Here is a 19,363-nt window from a genome sequence, read left to right on the forward strand (position 1 = left end):
ATCATATTTCACTCCTAACCTGTCAAATTTCTCACTGATCCTATAGATATCACTGTATCCCAGCATAGCAATTAAACATGAAGTGTCAGATATCAAAGTCTCAGTTGCTGATTTATGTGTCATTGCTGATGTGCAAATGAACTCTTCCAACACCCATTGTCTCTGTGATCCGTGACCTGGGCAGCTAAGCTAGCAAAATGGGCCTGGCTCGGTAACCACATTAACTTTCCATATGCGATCAGTTTGATCTCTCAGAAGCTGCCAAAGTACTGCCATCGCTGTCATCATCATGATTCCACTTTCCACGGTTCTGATCTTTAGAATCTGCTTTATTTTGGTAAATTAAAAACTGAGGGGCCAGGGATTTAGCTCAGTGGTTCCACCGCCTGCCTCGCAAGCTCAAGGACCAGAGTTCGATCCCCGGTACCAAAAAAAAAAAAAAGAAAGAAAGAAAAAACAAAACAAAACTGGGGCTTTTCATTGAAAACCGGCTACTGTCATTCAAGAGAAGAAATAATGCCACCAAAAAACATTCACAACTCAGCTGACACTGGCGGCGCACTGCTCGCCACTCACCCACCCAAAGCTCCCAGACTCGCCGCTGACCGACCTCCCCTACCTGTCCCCACCTCAGTGCCAGCGCTGTCTGCTGCCCTCGGCCCCTTCCTGACGTCCCGCAAACGCGAATCCCCTTGCTAGCTGCTTCCTCCCCTTCCCAGCTCCTCTCCCCGGCCAGGGACCAGCCGGTGCGGGCTCCTTGTGCCGACCCTGTCCGGGATATAAGAAGGGGACATCTAAGGGCTGTGAGCTGGTTTTCTGCCCTCGAATCAAGCCACAGCTTTCAGAGTCCTGCCGCAGCGCACAGCCACGCACACGCCCCGGACGCTCCTCAGTCCAGGCGCAAACCTCGCTGTTCCGCAGCTCAGCTCCAAAGGCGCCGACCACTACTCGCGCATGCGCGTTTCACCCTTTGGCAACTTGTTTCTCCTGAACTCGGGCGGCTCCTGCGAGGCAGCTCGACGTCTGTGCCGGGCAAAGCGCTGGGTGGGGCTCTGGGGCAGCTACAGGCCCCGGTTATCTTCGGCGTTGCAGCAGCCCAGCCTGGCCTTGCCCAAGGATCTTTTGTGAAAGAGGCTGTGACAGAAAGGAGTGGCAGGGGGCGGCGGCTGCACCCGCAGCCCAAGCGCCACTGTACTGCGCGCTCTTACTGCGCCCGGATCCAAGCGGGGACCTGGCCACGATGAGGAGAGGCTTCCAGGCGGCAGCGGGGCTCCTCCACCCCCGAGCGCTCCCCAGGGCCCCTCGAACCCTGCCTGGACTCAACTCCGCCTCTGCGTTTGGATCTTCCACGGACGCCCTGGTGAGTGAGTTCCCAGCCCAGCTAGACGGGCAGGCTTCTCCCCAAGCCTCGGCTCGGAGGAACACCCCAGATCGCCCCTCCAGCTCGTGGCCAGAGCCCCGAGGCGTGACTGGAGGCATCAGCTCTCACACTCAAGCTGGGCACCCTTAACCGTCTTCCTGAGCTCCCGGTCTGAGCAGTGGGGCTCAGCAGTTCTCAGCCTCAAAGAACCACCCACAGATGCTTACACTGCGCGGTGCGCGCTGCCTCTGAGCAGCGCGGCTATCACTGTTCGTCCCTGCCCCCTCTGTCTTCTCTGGCTTCTCAGCGTCCCTTGCTCAGTCGCTCACAGAGGGCTTCAGATCATCTGCAAAGATGGGCCCTTTCCCTCACCTTAACTCTCCAGTAGCTGAGCCTAAAAAGCCCCAAAACCAAGGGGGAAAGCCACCTGGAGGTCCCACAGCCCACGCAGCAGTCCCCAGCCCCCAGGACATCGGCTGGTCCCCCTGATTTCTCCTTGCCAGGTCTCCAGATTCTGTCCAGAGAAGACAGACTTGAAGGATTATGCCCTTCCCAATGCCAGCTGGTGTCCAGACATGCTGAGCCTGTACCAGGAGTTTCTGGAGAAGTCCAACTCAGGCAGCTGGATCAAACTGCCCTCCTTCAAGTCCAACAGAGACCACATCCAAGGGCTGAAGCTCCCGTCTGGCTTGGTGGCTGCCTCGGGTAAGCCCGGGCCGAGGGGGGCCATAGGAACGCACGCACCCCAGCCCACACTGATGGGAGCCTGCCTGGGCCCCTCAGCCAGGCCCCTTTCCCTGTGTTTGAAGATCCTTGGGAAGGAAATTCACAAGCCCCCTTCTAGTTCTCAGCCCAGAAGCTCTTCCTGCTGTCTCCCTCCACCCTCTGCTGTCACTGGGGAAGTGGCTGGGAAGGATCTTACTTTACTGGCTCCCTTCCTCCCATCTGACCAGGGCACGCCCTAGAGGGCACCTTTGCTGCCAGCTGAGTGCCGCTCCGCTGGAGAACTGCTAGCTCAGTGCCGCACCCTGCCCGCTTCTCACTGGCAGTTCTCCCCCAACAGCCAAGCCTTCCCCTAAGCCCTCCTCCCTAACCCCAGCCAAACCCTCAGATCCCCACCCACCCAGGATCGCAGACCTCAGCCCAGAGTGCCACTCTGCATCACCCCTGGATCTGATTGGCACCTTGTTACGTGTGTCTGTCTGTCTGTCTGTCTGTCTGTCTCATTTTTACACATGATTCCTGCCCAGGGAGAAATGGGGGGTTGAGGTGGCAGGAGACTCTTAGGTTATGCCACAAAGCAGGGGCATTGAAATAATTTCTTTTAAGAGTTTGATATTTTCAAAAAAAGAAATAGTTGTAATTGACTTGGAACTCCCGTGGACTTTTCTGCCTTATTTTGCTATTTTGTACTCTTCCAATGCAGGTGGCTACACAAGTGATCACGTTGTTAATTTTCAAAGCTTAGCTTGTTTTAAGTGTTGATCTGGCTCTGCTCCTGACTCCACCCGGAGCTAGGGAACTTCGAGAGCGTTTGTCCCCCAGACATGGGCTCTCGCTGAAGGCAGGCGCTGTGCATCTGCTCCCAGCTGGAGGGCTCCCTGGGTCTCTCTGGCCTGGTAGCAGAGGCAGGGCTCAGCCCCTGGTGCTGCATCCCGGCAACCTCACACCCTCCTCCTCCAGCTGTGACCCTGCCTGTCTCTCCCCAGACAAAGGCGACTGGCGCATCTTCACCAGGTGCATCCAGGTGGCGGGACAAGGCTATGAGTACGTCATCTTCTTCCACCCAGCCAAGAAGAAGTCTGTCTGTCTTTTCCAACCAGGCCCCTACCTGGAGGGGGCTCCAGGGTAAGGCTGCAGGCAGGGCCGGAAGGGGCTCCAGCTTGGCTCAGAGGGATGGGCAGGCACCCATGAGGCCCGGGCTGCACCTCTCCTGGGAGCCAGCGAGGGGCTGGGCTCCAGCTTCACAGGGCTGGGGCTGGAAGGACACACTGGGTTATCTACCTGGCCCAATCCCACCAGCAGTTAGAGAGCTCCCTTATCTAGGTCTCAGAATTTTCCAGCAGCAAAGGACCTTGAGAAGGATGTGATGCATTTGGAAGAGGGCAAGATCTAGAATCACGAGCCCGACTTGCAGTCCTGGTTCACTGTTGCAATCAGTATGACATCTAGTTTCCAGTCTTACTTGAAACGTCGGCCAGTAATATCTGCCTGCCAGGGTGACTGACAGACACGACACTGGGGACCCACTCAGGTGTCCTCACGAGCCATAGAGCACAATAGAGCTATCGAGCACCGCCTCTCCAAACCCCAGGTTCTACTCATGGAGAAGCTGAAATGCACAGAGGTAAAGGAACTTGCCCAAGTCACACCCAGGACTCTAGAAATTGGACTCGAGTGCAGCGCTCTCTCTGCTGCCTCACAGTTGGAATAGACCTAAGGAGAGACCTGTGCTGGGCATATACCAGGCTGGCCCTGGGCCTCTTTTCTCTGCCCCACCAAGGTCATGGTTGTCTGCTTTCTCTCCTGGGCCTGTTTCCTTCCAGTCACAAAAGGTAGTTGGTGGCACAGGAGTTCCTAGAGGACCAGGTTCAGGGTCCTGAGGCCTGAGAGTGGCTGGATTGGGGTTAAGCAGAATTGAGAGTAGTAAATAGATGTCGTCGTCTGCACAGACTGCAGCCCCCTGTCCCTGTGGCCATCTCAAAGGTGTCCTCCATGCGGACACTGTCTGGGAGAATAGCTCTCACCCCACCCTGGGCCATGGGTCCCCTCCCTTCTGAAGAAGAAAACCCCAAGGAGCCAGGACGGGGGCTGATTCGTGGCTGAATGTTAGGGGCTTGTGTAGGTGACGACAAAGAGGCAATAGAGCCTATCCCGACCCAAGCCAGGCAGTGGACTGAGGAGAAGCCAGCAAAAAACTAAAGTCACCAGGCCCTTGGGCACCAGAAGTGGGAGGGAGTTACCGGTTGACTAGCAGCTCTGCTGAACCTGTACTTGCCAGTGGGTCCCTCTCCTCAGCAGTGAGGGCAAGGAGGGAAGAACATGCCTGGAGTTCTTTGACACCACCACCTTTTCCTACTTTCAGTCAATTTGGGAAGTGAGGAAGACTGTCCATTTTTATTCACAATTCACAATTCATTGTAGAAAAACTAAGTCAGGTGTGGTGATGCACGCCTGTAATCCCCGCACTCCGGGAGGCTGAGGCAGGAGAATCACAAGTTTAAAGCCAGCCTGGACAATTTAACAACTTAGTAAGATCCTTTTTATAAGTTTGGGGTTTTGAGGGGTTTTTTGTTTGTTTGAGACAGGGTCTCACTTTGTAGTTCAGGCTGACCTTGAACTCACTATGTAGCCCAGGATGGCCTGGAACTCACAGGAATCCTCCTGCCTCAGCCTCCCGAGTGCTGGGATCACAGGCATGCGCCACCACGCCCAGTCTAGTAAGATCCTTTTTAAAAGGGCTTTGGATGTAGTTTAGTGTAAAGGTCCTGCAAAAGAAGAAGGAGGAGGAGGAGAGGAAGCGGGAGGAAGAGGCAGAAGAGGAGGAGGAAGAGATAAAGAAAAAGAACTGAAGGGCCGGGGATTTAGCTCAGTGGATTCGCCGCCTGCTGCGCAAGCGCAAGGACCTGAGTTCAATCCCCGGTACCAAAAAAAAAAAAGAAAAAGAACTAAAGCTCAGACTTAGGAACTTGCTCAGAATCAAACAGGTGGAGCAAGGACTCCAACAAGGTAGTGAATGCCATGGTCCTCAGCAGTGTCCACAAAGGAAAGGGACACAGGGCTAGTTGGTGGCAGGAACAAGAGAATAGCCCACAGCAGGGTCCGTGGAGAGTTACAGTTGCACTTTGAAAAATCAGGAGCTCGAGTCGGACACGGTGGTACACAACTGTAATCCCAGCCTCTGAGAGGCTGAGGCGGAAGGGCTGTGTGCTTGAGACCAGCTTAGGCTCTTCAGCAAGTTCAGGAACTCAGATCTGTTTTGTGTCATTTGCGTTCTCAAGTTGGGTGCCCCTCTGTTTTCCCCAACTTAAACAACAATGAAGTGGCTTTGGCACGGAGGCAGCATGTGTGGAATGAGAATGAAGGTTTCACAGACTTTAAGGAAGCGCATGTCTGCGGCACGCTGCTGAGGCAGGCCCTTGCCTTTCCACGGGCAGCACCGGTCAGAGGTGGGTTTTGCTGGCACTTTATATGCTGTGAGTTACATTTCACATCTGCCTGTCTTGAAAATGTGGGCCCACCGCTGGCTGTAGTGACTGGTAAGCTGAGAGGTGGCCCAAGATAGTCCACACTTCCTTTTAAAGATGAAGTCAAAGAAGTTCAGGGGTTTGCCCATTCTCCTCATCCATCCACACTTCCAAATTACAGCAATTGTTGCAAGCAATTAGGTGATAAATCAGGAAAATGTTTTCCATTAGCTCTATGAGAAAAAATGTTTTTCCTGGAGAAATAAAATACTTGTGTCCGTGGTTACTAACACGTGCTGAAGCAGAACAGAAGAAAAGCTCAGTAATTTTGACTGATTTGGTCACCTGGGATGCAGCTCTGTCCTTTCCTGCTTGGCTGCCTGAGGCTGTGGGGAGGGGAGGAGCATGGGGTTGCCGCTAGACTTGCTCTCCGTCCTCAGGTTCGCCCACGGAGGGTCTCTGGCCGCCATGATGGATGAGACCTTTTCTAAAACTGCCTACCTGGCTGGGGAGGGGCTGCTCACACTGAGCCTCAACATCAGGTTCAAAAAGTAAGTATGGATCCTTGGGGCAGGGGCCAAAGTCAGGGCCTTTGCCTCACTGCGGTGGCTCTCCTTGGTATCTGGGGTGTGGAAGCCCCACCTGCCCTCTCCTCCCCAGCCCGGTCCCGGGCGCTCTATTGTCCCTGTGCAGAAGAATCTTAGCTCCCCCACTTTGGGACCAACAAACAGCTCCTGAGATCAGGCCACAGAGTGGTCCTCCAGGCAGGTGGGGTGCAAGGAGGGTCGCAGAGGGCTGAGGAGATGGGAGATGACCTATGGCTGCTCCCCCAGCCTGATCCCTGTGGGCTCTCTGGCCGTCCTGAACGTCCAAGTGGAGAAGATTGAGGACCAGAAGCTCTACATGTCCTGCATCACCCAGAGCAGAGACCAGCAGACAGTCTTTGCCAAGTCCTCAGGTACAGACGGCCTCAGCCTCAGCCCCGGCCCGACCCACCCTAGCACAGACACATGGAGGGGAAGAAGAATGCTAAGGGTCCAGTCCCACGTGGGGGCCCAGCTTCTTGTTTTGTTTTATTTTACTTTACTTTATTTTATTTTATTTTATTTTTGGTACCAGGAATCGAATTCAGGGCCTCTTGCTTGCTAGGCAGGCGCTGCACCGCTGAGCTACATCTCCGGCCCTGTTTTGTTTTATTTTGTTTTGCTGACACAGAGTCCCACTATGTAGTTCAGGCTGGCCTCAAACTCGCAGCGATCCCCCTGCCTCAGCCTCCCAAGTGCTAGGACTACAGGCGTGCACCACCATGCCCAGCTTGGGGCCCTAGCTTTTTAAGGGATGGGATTTTGCACATGTTAGAGACATGGACAAAGGGAAGTAGGATGTTTTGTTACGTAGGAGTTGCACAGCCTGTACTTCAGGACAGTTCCAGGTAATATTCTGAGTAATTTGGAGCAAAATGTTCACAGCACCTCAGCAAGCTCCTGCCTACGTGGCCTCAGCTCGGCTCTCAACACTCTGCCCATCCTTCTCTTGCAGGTGTCTTCCTTCAGCTGCAGCTGGAAGAAGAGTCACCTCCGTAGTCATCACTATGTCTTCGGCAGAGACAACCCTGATCCTCCTGTCTGCCTGGAACCCACCACAAACAGGAGGGGTCCCCAGGAAGCAGGTGCAGAGGCTGTTGAGAGCCCTCTCTCTGAGTAAATAAACTTCACTGCCCCCTGCTCAGCCTTCTGTAGTTGCAAGCCAAACTCCTTCCTGGGCCTCCCACATACCCACCTGCCCATTCCACACCAACAGCAAAGATTTACTGAGCCCCTGCCAGGCTCTGGGTGAGGCATCCGGCCCACAGCAATGAAGGGGCACAACTGGAGGCCCCAGAGCACCCCAGCAAAGCCCTCCCTCCCGCCCCGGCTCGCATCAGCGCAGGGTAGGCCCAAAGGGAAGTGGGTCCATTTTACTCTTTGAACACAGTCAGAAAAGGCTTTCTAGAGGAAGCTGTGCCTGAGCTTGGTCTCAAAAGTTCAGTGGTGCTCACCAGGCAGAGGGAGAACTGGGAGAAAAAAGGCACAGCGCCCTGAGAGAGCACCAGGCCTTGGAGAACAGCAAGGCCTGGAGCAGGACAGGCATCTAAGGAAAGAGAAGGTGGGCAGTGTAGGAGCAGCCCCTGGCAGGTTCAGAGTTCCCGCCATAGGGCTTGGGATTTGTGTTGTAGGTAACAGGGGCCTAGGAAGCTTCATAAAGTTCTGTCTTTTACAGTGGCGAAAAGACTAAGGTGGGAGCACAGGGGAGAAGACCCCTGCGGGGCTCTGTACTGGAGACGGTAAGAGCTGCCTGGGTCGCAGCATGGAGATTAGGGATGAGAAATGCTACCGAATAAAGACGTGCAGGGCTTTCCCCACTAGCTGTATGTCTTGGATTGGTGCAGGAGAGCTGTGTAGGGTGACTCCGAGCTCCTGCCCTGGAGCCCTGGATTGGGAGGCTTCTGGCTTGAGGGCTTTCAGGTGGTAGCATTGGGAGAACAAAAGGAGCAGGTGTGAAGTAGAGGTGGAGCAGGAGCTCAGGTTTACGGGTGCTGAGCTTGAAGTGCCCACAGGCTCCCATCACAGAGCACACAGCGGCAGAACCCTGGCCTCTGTGACTAGGTGCTCAGGAGGGAAGAGCTATTGATTCAGTTTGTGAGTCAGTGTAAAAACTGACATGGCACCTCTGAGAGTGAAAGAGAAGAGGAAGCAAGGGACTGACAGTGAGGGGAGGACAGAGAGGAGGAAGGGACTCGAAGATAGAGCCTTAGGCCTCACTGAGGTTTCAAGTTGGGGCAGAAGATCAAGGACCCAGTAAGGGGGCCTGAGAACAGAACCGGAGTGACTGTCCCTAGAGGATGAGCGAGGGCTTCGTGTTGAAGGCAGAAGAGAGAGCAAGGAAGATGACAGCTAAAAAAGAGGACTTTGGATTGGGCAGAGGAAGGAGTTCCCATTTGCCAGAGCAAGTTAGGGAGAGGGAGTAAAATCCAAAAAATAATGAATGAAGAAATGAATGGGGAATGAGGAAAAGTAGGGATCTCCAGTGCCAACAACTTGAGCTAGAGGAAGGGGGAGCCAGCCAGCAAAACCCAGGCACAAGGTGGGCAAGCCCAGACGCTGTGAGGACAGTGGTAGGAGAGGAAAGACAGCAGCGCAGTGGTTTGCCCGGAGAGAGAACAACGGAGTCGGGAGACAATGGCCTCCTCAGGACCTGGGAGGACGGGGGTGGGAAGCTGAGCAGCTGCCACCGGGAGGGCTGCAGGAGAAGAGGGGTCCTGTCCTGTGACAGCCAGAATCTCATGAGGCCAGTAGATGGAGAGGATGTCCAGGAAGAGATCAAGGTCAGAAAAGTTTTACTCCAGAATGAGAGCTTCAAGTCCCATATCATAAAGGATTTTATTATCAGGTTTGGCAAAGCCAAATGTTGAAACACATAAGCCTTTACCTCTCCACAGCTTAAGACATATCTTCAGTAGAATGTGTTTCTCACTCACGTAAAGTCCAGTTGGTGGTGCCTAGGAGCCAATCAGGAACTTGACTGACAAAAGCTCTGCCATCTCCACTCATGACTTCCAAAGTTGGGTATTGGCATCTAGCTGTTGGATAAAACAGGAGTGAATCCACAGGTCATGGGTGGACACGGATCTGACATAGTGTGGTGGCACGATTTATATCTAGATGTCCCCCCAAAACCTCAGGCTGTCCTAGCTGGGGCTTTGGGGAGGTGAATGGAGCACGGCAGTGCTATGGTTGGCTTGCTGTGAGGAGGTGGGGTCTGGAAGAGGTGGGTCACTGTGGGCGTGACCTGGAAGGGTGCATCTCCTGTCCGGGCTCCTCCTCTGACTGCTCCCTGTCAGCCATGCCATGAACACCTCTCCTCCTCCATATACCTCCGCCATGTTGTTTCTTCTTTGGAGCCAGCCGACCCTCTGAAACATGAGCCAACATAAACCTCTCCTCCTTTAAGTTGTGGGTGTCAGGTATTTTGCTCCAGCACCAAAGAAAGTGACTAAGACAGAGATTATTACTATTTATATCTCGGTTTCCCCCAAAGCCCTATGTGCTCATAGGTGGGACTTTGGGGAGGCGACTGGATCATGGGTTTGTGAGCTAAAGGTGTCCTGCAAGCCATAGCCAGAAATCTTGTGACAACCAGTTGTCCTCTCCCCCACAGACTCACAAAACTCTCCTCCTTTGAGCTTTCACCACTGTCCTCGATAATGTTACACCCAGAGTCTAAATCATTGTATCCTAAAAAAACCTGCCCTTTATTCATGGTCAGGGAGAAGCTAATCTTCATTCAAACACTCCCAGAAGGAGAAGGGAAATGTAGTTCATCCTTCCTATACAATTAAAAAAGAAAGAAAGAAAGACAAACAAAACAGTTGTGTTTGAGTTTCCGTGTTACAATAGGTTGAATGCACCCTGGCACTTCTCTGCAGGGGCCCGTTTGTAACAGAAATCAGCTCAGCATGGAAATCTGCAGCGGGCGGGGGCCTCTCAGGCCAGGAGGGTCAGTCTTGCCTGGACCGGACAAGCAGGGTTTGGAAGGGAAATATGCCCATAAGCTGCTGGGACACTTATCTAGCATCCGGGCCTCTGACAGATGCCTTTCCTCTCCTACGAGGCCAAGTATTTCAGCTGTCTGGGTGGAACAAAGGGAGAAGCTACTGCCACACTTACATCCTCATTTCCGTGTGTGGCGTCTTGATCTGGAGCCCCACTTCTGCAGAGGTAGATGGGGTGGAATCTGGTAGGCCATGAAGGCAAGTGTGGGCTCTTGTTCTGCTGGAAGATGCCTGAGTCAAGTACCAAGAGTACCAAGGATCAAAGGATGTGGCAAATGTTTAAACTGGAAAAAAAAACCTTATTACAGTAAAAGATGCATTGCCAAGAATGATGGTATAAGTGTGTCTGAAATGAGGAGAAATTTGAGTATTTAGAGGGGGTTGATGGTAATGTATCTTTTACTGTAATACATTTTTTTCTTTTGTACCCAGGAATCAAACTCGAGTCTTTGCACTTGCACAGCAGGCAGCAAAACCACTGAGCTAAATCCCTGGCCCTTGTAATACATTTTTCAATTCAAACTTTCACTGTGTTTTTGAGTATGGCATGGTGATGCACACTTGTAATCCCACCATTCAGGAGGCTGAGGGAAGAGGATTGATGCAAGTTCAAGGCCAGTCTGGCTGCATAGTGAGTTCAAGGCTAGACTTAACTACAAACCCTGTCTCAAAAAATATATAAATAAACACTGTATTTTATGATCATCTCTCATTGATCAAATGTTTACAGCAATTTCTGTCCTAAAAATGTTATAGTGTGTCCTTACCCCCTTATTCACCAGATCTGGCACCCTGCAACTTCTAGCTCTTCCCCAAAGTCAAAATGACCGTGAAAGGTAAATGTTTTAATCAATTAGGCATCAAGGCAGCCACAACAGCACAACTAAAGATAGGAACAAGGACTTCCAGGGCTGTTTCAGAAAGTGACTAGAACTGCTGGCGATGTAGCTCAGTGGTAGAACACTTGCCTAGCACACGCAAGGCCCCGGGTTCAATCCCCAGTACCACATTAAGAAAAGAAAAAAGAAAAGAGCCAAGAATGATGGGAGTATGTTTGAAGCGAGGGGTAATATTTTGAGGGGGATTAATGGTAATGTGTCGTTTAGTACAATAAATTTTTAAAAATTTAAACATTCACTGTATGTTTTGGTCACATGTTGTATGATCATTCCAAGATCAACCAGTTGAAGAAGACAGAGATACCAGTAGTTGGTACCAGCTCTTGAATAAGGAACCCCTAAGGCCTTCATAGAGCTAAGACTGCAGGATGAGGCCATTCATTACAGGTCCTGGGTGAGGACCCAGAGCTGTATGACACAATTTACCATCAGTTTATTGTCACCAGGGCTCACAGTGAGCATTGGTTGCCCAGTTATGCTGCCTGAGGCCACCACTCAGGGTCTCAGGACTACGGCTTAGCAAGACCCCAAACCCCAGGGACCCTGTAGCATTTGCCTCCAGCTTGGAAGAAAGATCGAACCCTCCTCTGCCTCTTCTACCTGGCTGGGACCCAGGAAGCACTGTGTAGTGCCCATTCCCCTGAGAGTTCTTCTACATGGGCCCCTGAGAGAACAAGGAAGTCAGGAGCCATGGGTCACCTGGGAAGTTGATTTGGTTTGAATGTTTTGTCCTCTCTGAAGCCCATGCCGAGATACGAGGCCACTGTGGTGATGGTGGGAAGTGGGGCCTTTAATTGGTGATGAGGTCATTAAGAGGGCTGGCTGCCTTTTCCTCAACATGCTCCTGTGACAGCAGGTAGTTACAGAGTAAGGCCACTCCGTCTTCTCAACACCACGTCCTGACACTTTTCTGCCATGTTAGACACACCACAGGGCCCCTACAGATGCCAGGACAATGCCCTTGCATTTCCCAACCCCCAAAACCAGGAGCCAAAATAAACTCTATTCTTTGTAAATTATTCAGCCTTAGGTAATTCTGCTACAGCTACAGAAAATCAGAAAATCGACTGCAAATTTCTCAAGGAATGACAGCAATGGACCGGGGAGACTAAGGAAGAGCATGCTGGGTCCTCACTCAAGAGAGCAGCTCTGCTCAAAGCTGAAAATATCTAGGGCAGAAGGTTTGTTTTGTTTTGTTTTGAGACAGGGTGTAAGTTGCTAAGTTGCTCAGGATGGGCTCAAACTTGTCCTCCTGTGTCAGCCTCACAAGAGAGCTGAGATCACAGGTGTGTGTGTCACCACACCCAAGAGAACTCTGTTTCTTTGAGGAGGAAAATTTGAGTTCTAGTCTCAACTTTGCTACTGGTTGGCCCCCTGTTTCTTTCTGGTTCTGGTTCCTGCTCTGCATAAATGAGGTGGGTGACATCTAAGTTCATTCCAGGTCAGATATCTAACTGTTCCAAGCATGCCAGCCTTTGCTACACATCTGCCAGTCATTTGCCTGCCTGCTCACAGATTCCCGTTTCCCCTACTTTGCTTTATATTGCAGAGGGCTGGCATCCATAAACTTTACTATCCAGTCCCCTTTCTCATCAGCCTTCAGAAGATCGTGGTGGCAGCTTGGAAAGTGGAAAGAACGGAGAAACAGGGTATTTCTCCACTTCTCTTTGGGAAGCAATGAAAGTAGTGACTGTCTCCATGGTTACAAATTGTGTTCATCAGCTTTGCATTGGTGTGACAAAATACTAGAGAAAAACAACTTAAAGGAGGCAAAATTTGTTTGGGTTCACAGTTCCAGAAGTTTCAGTCCATGGTCAGCTAGCTCCATTGCTTCGGGTCTGAAGTGAGGCTGAACATCACCATGGCAGTGGGAGCCTGTAGGTGAGTAGGCTGCTCAACTCATGGAAAACAGGAAGTGGGGGAGAGGAAGGGACAAGGTCCATTCTTGAAGGCCACACCCCCAGTGACCTACTTCCTCCAACTAGGTCCCGCCTCCCAAAGGTTCCACCACTTCTACATAGGACATCAGCTGGCAACAAAGTAGCACATGGTCTTTGGGGAACATTTCTTTTTTAAAATTTTATTTTATTTTTCCTTTTTAATTTTTATTTTCATGTAAAACAAGTAGATATTAATAAATAAAATATAAAAGTACTTCTATGAAAAATAAAATTTCATTACAAAATAATAAGAGTAACAATGGCAAATACACTGTGTATCATGGTATTAAAAGACTATATTTTCAGTTGCTAATTTATCTCTCAGCTCATCTCCTAAGAAAACTGTAACTTCTTAGCATAAAACATTTTAATTACCAACAAAGTATCTGACACTTGGTATTATTTTGAACCATTTCTTCCTATTTCACAATATCTATTATACATTTTGGTCCTTATTTACATTTTCAGTTTCTCACACCAGAGAGACAATGGAATATTTACACTTGTATCTTCGATTTATTTCACATAAGAGTATGGTCTCAAAGTGTATCCATTTACCTAGAAATGTCTCAAGTTTATCCTAGTAGTCATTCCATTAAAAAAAAAATCTTTTTTATCCATTCCTCAGTTGATGGGCATTTGGGTTGTTTCCAAGATTCAGCTATTACAAACTGTGCTGCAATAAACATGGGTGTGCATATATCGCTGTGCTATGATGCTTTTAATTCTTTTGGGAAGATAGCCAGAAGGGGAATAGCTGGGTCAAATGGGGCCTCTAACCCGAGTTTTTTGAGAAATCTCCACACTGATTTCCACAATGGTTGCACCAGTCTATACCAACAGTGGAGAATTGTCCCTTTTTCTCCACAGCTCTGTCAGCATTTGTTATTGGTTTATTTCTTGATAATAGCCATTCTTTCTGGGATAAGATAGAATCTCAGAGTTGTTTTAATGATAAGATAGAATCTCAGAGTTGTTTAATTCAAATGACCAGTGATGTTGAACATTTTGTCATTTATTTGCTGTTTATTCTTCTTCATCTGAGAAATGTGTATTCATCTCAGATGCTCATTTTTGGATTGAGTCTTTAAATTTGGGGGGTCTTATTTTTTTCAATTCTTTATATGTTCCAGATATTAGTCCTTTGAGGAACAGCTCGCAAAAAATTTTTCCCACTCGGGGGTTGCCTCTTCACCCTGTTGGTGGTTTATTTTGCTGTGCAAAAGCTTTTTAAGAGATCCCAGTTGTTGATTCTTTGTGATATTTCCCATGCAATTGTGGATTTGTTCATGAAGTCTTTGCCTACACCCATGTCTTTAAGAGTTTCATCTATTCTCTCTTCCAGTAGATTATGTTTCTGTTTTAATATTTAGATCTTTGATCCATTTTGATTTTAGTTTACTGCATGGTCTAGTTTTAATCTTTGGCATGTGGAAAGCCAGTTTTTCCAGCACCTCTTATTAAAGAGGCTATCTTCCAGTGAGCATATTTGGCCCCTTTATAAACGATAAAGTGGCTGAGTGTGTTTGGGGTTGTTTCTGCATCCTCTAATCTGTTCCATTGATCCTGAGGTTTGTTTGCCAGTACCATGCTATTTCTATCACAGTAGCTCTATAGTATAATTTCAAGTCAGGGATTGTGATGCCCTCTGCCTTGCCTTTGTTGCCCAGAATTATTTTTGCTATTCTAGGTCTCTTCTGGTTTCAAATGAATTTTAGGTATGTTTTTTCTAGTTCTGTGAGGTATGCTAAATGTATTTGAATAGGATTCCATTAAATATGTATAAGAATTTTGGGAGTATGGCCACTTTCACTATGTTGGCTCTTCCTACCGAAGGAAGAGCCCAAAAGATTTTCTAATATCCCCTTCAATCCTTTTCCAGAGTACTGTAATTTTCAAAGTAAAGATCTTTTACTTCCGTTGTTAGATTGATTCTTAAGTATTTCAATTTTATGCTATTATGAAAGGTGTTGTTACCCTAATTTCTGTGTGTCTGTGTATAGGAATGCTATTGATTTTTGAGTGCTCACTTTGTATCCAGCTATATTACTGAATTTGGTTATTAAATCTAGAAGTCTTTTGGTGGAGTTTTTGGAGTCTTCTGTGTAGTGGATCATGGCATCTGCAAATAATGATAATTCAACTTTTTTCTTTCTTATCTTTATTCCTTTTCTTTCTTTTGTCTAATTGCTCTGGCTAATATTTCCAGAACTATATTGAATAGGAGGAGGAGGAGTGATAAAGGACATGATTTTAGAGTGAAAATTTTCAGTTTTTGACCATTTAATATGATGTTGGCTGTTGGTTTGTCATAGATGGCTTTTGTCAGGTTGACATAAAGACCATCTATTCCAATTTTATTTTTATCATAAATGGATGTTGGACTTTTTCAAATGCTTTTTCTGTGTCTATTGAGATGTTCATGTGATGATTTTTTTCTTTTTGTACCAGGGATCAAACTCAGGTCCTTGTGCTTGAGAGGCAGGTAATGGAACCACTGAGCTAAATCCCCAACCTGATCATGTGATTTATGTCTTTGGTTCTGTTGATATGGTATATTACATTTATTGATTTGCATATGTTGAACCATCCCTGGATCCCTGGGATAAATCCTACTTGGTCATGGTGTATAATCTTCTTGATGATTTGTTGGATTCTGTTTGCCAGTATCTTATTGAGGATTTTTGCATCTGTGCTCACTAGGGAGACTGGCCTATAGTTCTCTTTTTTTGGTTGGATCCTTCCCTGGCTTTGGTATCAAGGTAATGCATGCTTCCAGGAATGATTTTAGGAGTATTGCTTCCCTTTTGATTTCATTAAAGAGTTTGAAGAGTAGTGGGATAAGATCTTCTCTGAATTTCTTATAGAATTCAGTAGTGAAACCATCAGGACCTGGGTTTTTCTTTGTTGATAAGTTTTTAAGTACATTTTCAATTTCATTGACTGATATTGGATTATTCAGAATTTTTATATCTTCTTGATTCAGTTTTGGTAATCCATATGTATCTAGAAATCTGTCCATTTCTTCTGTTTTCCATCTTGTTAGAGTACAGGTTCTTGAAGTAAGTGTTGATGATCTAGATTTCTTCCGGATCAGTTGTGATTTCACCCTTTTCATTCCTAATTGCATGAAATTGAGTTTTTTCTTTCTTATTTTCTTGATAAGGTTGGCTAAGTGTTTATCAATTTTATTTAATCTTTCAAAGAACCAACTCTTCAATTCATTGATTCTTTGTATTGTTTTCTTAGTCTTGACTGCATTAATTTCTGCTCTGATCTTTATAATTTTCTCCCTTGTAAGAGCTTTGGGTTTGACTTGTTCTTCTTTTTCTACATGTTTGAAGTTCAACATTAGGTTGTTTATTTGAGCTAGTTCTGCTTTCCTGATGTGAGAATTCATGCTATACATTTCCTTCTTAGGACTGCTTTCATTGTGACCTATAAGTTCCAGTACGTTGTATCAGCGTCATCAATTAATTCTAGATACTGTTTAATTTCTTCTTTAACCTGTGACCCATTTGTTATTCAGAAGGGTGTTAATTTCCATGTGTTTATGGAATTTTTGTGGTTTATTTTGCCATTGATTTCCAATTTCATTGCACTATGCTCTGATGATATGCATGAGATAATTTCAATTCCTTTGCATTTACTTAAGCATGTTCTATGAGCTAGTACTCAGTCTATTTTGGAGAATGTCCCATGTGCAGCTGAGAAGAATGTGTATTCTGATGTTGTGGGGTGGAACACTGTAGAAATCCACTAAGTCAGGTGCAAATTTCCAAAGATGAATGTCATTATATTGTATACCTAAAATGTACCAATGATTAGAATGAGTAATTGATAATGCAAAATAGGAAGAAAAGGTCCAAAGGGGTAGGGGTAGTGGGAGGGGCAGGGGAAAGGAAAGAAGGGAAAGGAAAAATGATGAGAAATGGAAAAAATGGAAATAAAGTCTTTGTAAATAGGGAAGGGTGGAGGGGGTGAAGGGAGGGCTAGGAATGGGGAAAAAATAAGAACCAAGATGCATTATGTAAAGGTACAATTCCCAATGAGAAATGTAATTGTGTTGTATACCTAAAATGTACCAATAATAGAATTTAACAAAAAACAAAACAAAACAAAACAAACAAACAAAAAGAAATCCACTAAGTCCATTTGTTCACAGGTTTGGTTCAGTTCTGATATTTCAGATTTTATTGTTGATTTTTTGTCTAGTTGATCTGTCTATTTGTGACAGTGGAGTATTAAGGTCTCCCGTTACAACTGTATTAGTGCTTATTAGATTTTTCATGTCCATTAATATCTGTTTACATAGTTGGGTGCACTAGTATTTGGTGCATATATATTTATGATTGCTATCTCTTCCTCTTGGATTGTTCCCTTAACAAGTATGTTGTGACCTTCTTTGTCTTTTTTTCATACCAGGGATTGAACTCAGGACCTTGTGCTTGCAAGGCAGGCGGCAGGCAGCACCACTGAGCTAAATCCCCGGCCTTCTTTGTCTCTTTTGATCTGTCTTGGCTTGAAGTTCACATTGTTTGCAAATAGAATAGCTACCCCTGCTTTTTTCCGGGTTCCTGTCACATGGAGAACTGTTTTCCATCCTTTGACTTTCAGTCTATGAATTTCTTTTCGAGTTAAATTTGTTTCTTGTAGTTTTCTCACTAGTACCAAGGCTTCCCTAGGAAATGTCTATTCCTCAGAGATATCTTCTGGGCATATATGATTCTTGGTCTTTGTGCCCGTCCCAAGATCCTACCTTCCCAATTCATTAAGGATGAGAAGTTCCTATTTGGCTCAGCACCCAGTCCTTTGCTATATAACCCTGCCAAGTCTGCAGCAGGATTAGTGCTGGGTTAGGGCTGAATTTGGCTTGGGGGCTGGGGCTGGTCTTCAGCCAACAGCTTTTTGGACATCCCTTGGTGCCCCACCCAAGTCTGCTGTGCTGCCCTCAGGCAGGGGCAGCCAAGGCCTCTGTCCCACCCCCACTAGCCCACTTCTATCCAGTCCAGCTGCTTGGGGATGGGGTGTAATTATTGCTCTCGAGGACACAGCCCAATGCTGCTTGGCTCCCCTTTAATCGCCTCTCCAGTGATTGAGTGTCTACCTCCCAAGGCTGTTTAAATACCACATGTATGTCTGGATCTCTCAAACCACTGGTTGTCACTCACTTCTTTCACCACCAACATGTGTGTTGGCAAAGTTTGCTGCCAGGCTGCAGTGTCCTCTGTGTGGAGGAAGGCAAAAGAGGCAAGGAGCCTGATGTCCCAAATCCATCCAGCCGCACTCTTTCAGCTGTCAGTTTCTCGGAGGCTTCCCAGTACAGAAGTTCTTGCTTGGCACACAGGTGGCACTGCTGCTGGCAGCCCCGTGGGCTGGTGTGCTGCTTTAGGAAGTCCTGTGCCTATGTTTTTTTTTATCTACAAGTCTCTTATTTCAGATTGATTTTGGCATCAGGATGCATGTCCCTCGCTTTCTTCCAATTACCTTTGTTTTTAGTTGATTTTTCTCTAAGTAGCTCCAACGTGGCTCCTCCTCTATTCAGCCATGTCAAATCTCTGGGGAACATTTCTGACCCAAACCATGACATGTCTTTCTAGATGGCCTCTTGTCACTCTCTGTGCCTTTCAAACTCTTCCAGAACCTGTGTTAAACTCCCTGTTGAACCACCTAGCTAGGGCCATTCTCCTGATCACACCCTGACAAACACAGCCAGGCTGTAGATAATTTGTAGTCAGTGTTTAATCCCATTGCTGTCCAGCCCTGATGGTGTACAATCTTCATTTAGCATCCACAGAAAGAAGAAAATGGAAGGAAGGGAGCTGTCAAAGATTGAACACAGTCCTGGCTAAATCCAAGCCCCTGTCATTTCCTCTGTACACTGCACAGATGAACACAACTGGAGCGAAACACATAGCCAGGCTGTCACTTTAAAGCCTCAGTCACTACCCTAACATGGGCCGTTCATGCTGCCCTCAGTCCTCCTGCAGCTCCCTGGACCATTCACGCTCCTCCTCCTAGGCACTGTTCCATTCCTGTCCTCGCAACCCACCCCCTAAGCCACTCCCTCCCAAGTCACTTTCAGATGGTGACCCTGCTTCTCGTTTCACTGAGGAATCAGAAGCAGTCAGAAGAGAACAACTTCTCATCATCCATCCCATCTCCACACCGCAGCCCTTTATTCTTCCTTCTGTCTGTGGGTGAACTGTCGACAGAGCAGGCAAGGAACAGCTCCTGCCTCTACTTCTTACATAGGACGCCCATTTCTTCTTGTCTACTCAGAAGCACTGATTGCTCCAACAGTTCTCCCTTCTCACTTCTGCATTATCTATCTTTTCTTTCTTTGCTATTGGATCTTTTGCTATCACCATACAAACACCGCATTG

The 19,363-nt window shown here is 47.7% G+C and overlaps 1 protein-coding gene across 1 annotated transcript; it reads left to right on the forward strand.

Annotated features, from left to right (window-relative positions):
• Positions 1–1,013: 1,013 nt before the first annotated feature.
• On the forward strand, positions 1,014–7,275 carry Them5 (thioesterase superfamily member 5). The gene is made up of 6 exons (XM_004854109.3): positions 1,014–1,360; positions 1,864–2,065; positions 3,070–3,208; positions 5,988–6,098; positions 6,381–6,505; positions 7,087–7,275. Exons 1-6 carry the CDS (start codon positions 1,241–1,243, stop codon positions 7,128–7,130), a joined length of 741 nt encoding a protein of 246 aa, XP_004854166.1. The 5' UTR covers positions 1,014–1,240; the 3' UTR covers positions 7,131–7,275.
• The last annotated feature ends 12,088 nt before the right edge of the window (positions 7,276–19,363 follow it).

The sequence above is a fragment of the Heterocephalus glaber genome, unplaced genomic scaffold (genome assembly GCF_053883595.1).
Source record: "Heterocephalus glaber isolate CG9 unplaced genomic scaffold, H.glaber_assembly_v1.0 deba00001795, whole genome shotgun sequence".
Lineage (NCBI taxonomy): Eukaryota > Metazoa > Chordata > Mammalia > Rodentia > Bathyergidae > Heterocephalus > Heterocephalus glaber.

Coding starts and splice junctions, on each gene's coding strand:
- Them5 (XM_004854109.3), top strand. CDS start 1,241: ATGAGGAGAGGCTTCCAGGCGGCAGCGGGGCTCCTCCACCCCCGAGCG. Junction 1,361..1,863: donor GATCTTCCACGGACGCCCTG/GTGAGTGAGTTC, acceptor TCTCCTTGCCAG/GTCTCCAGATTCTGTCCAGA. Junction 2,066..3,069: donor TGGCTTGGTGGCTGCCTCGG/GTAAGCCCGGGC, acceptor GTCTCTCCCCAG/ACAAAGGCGACTGGCGCATC.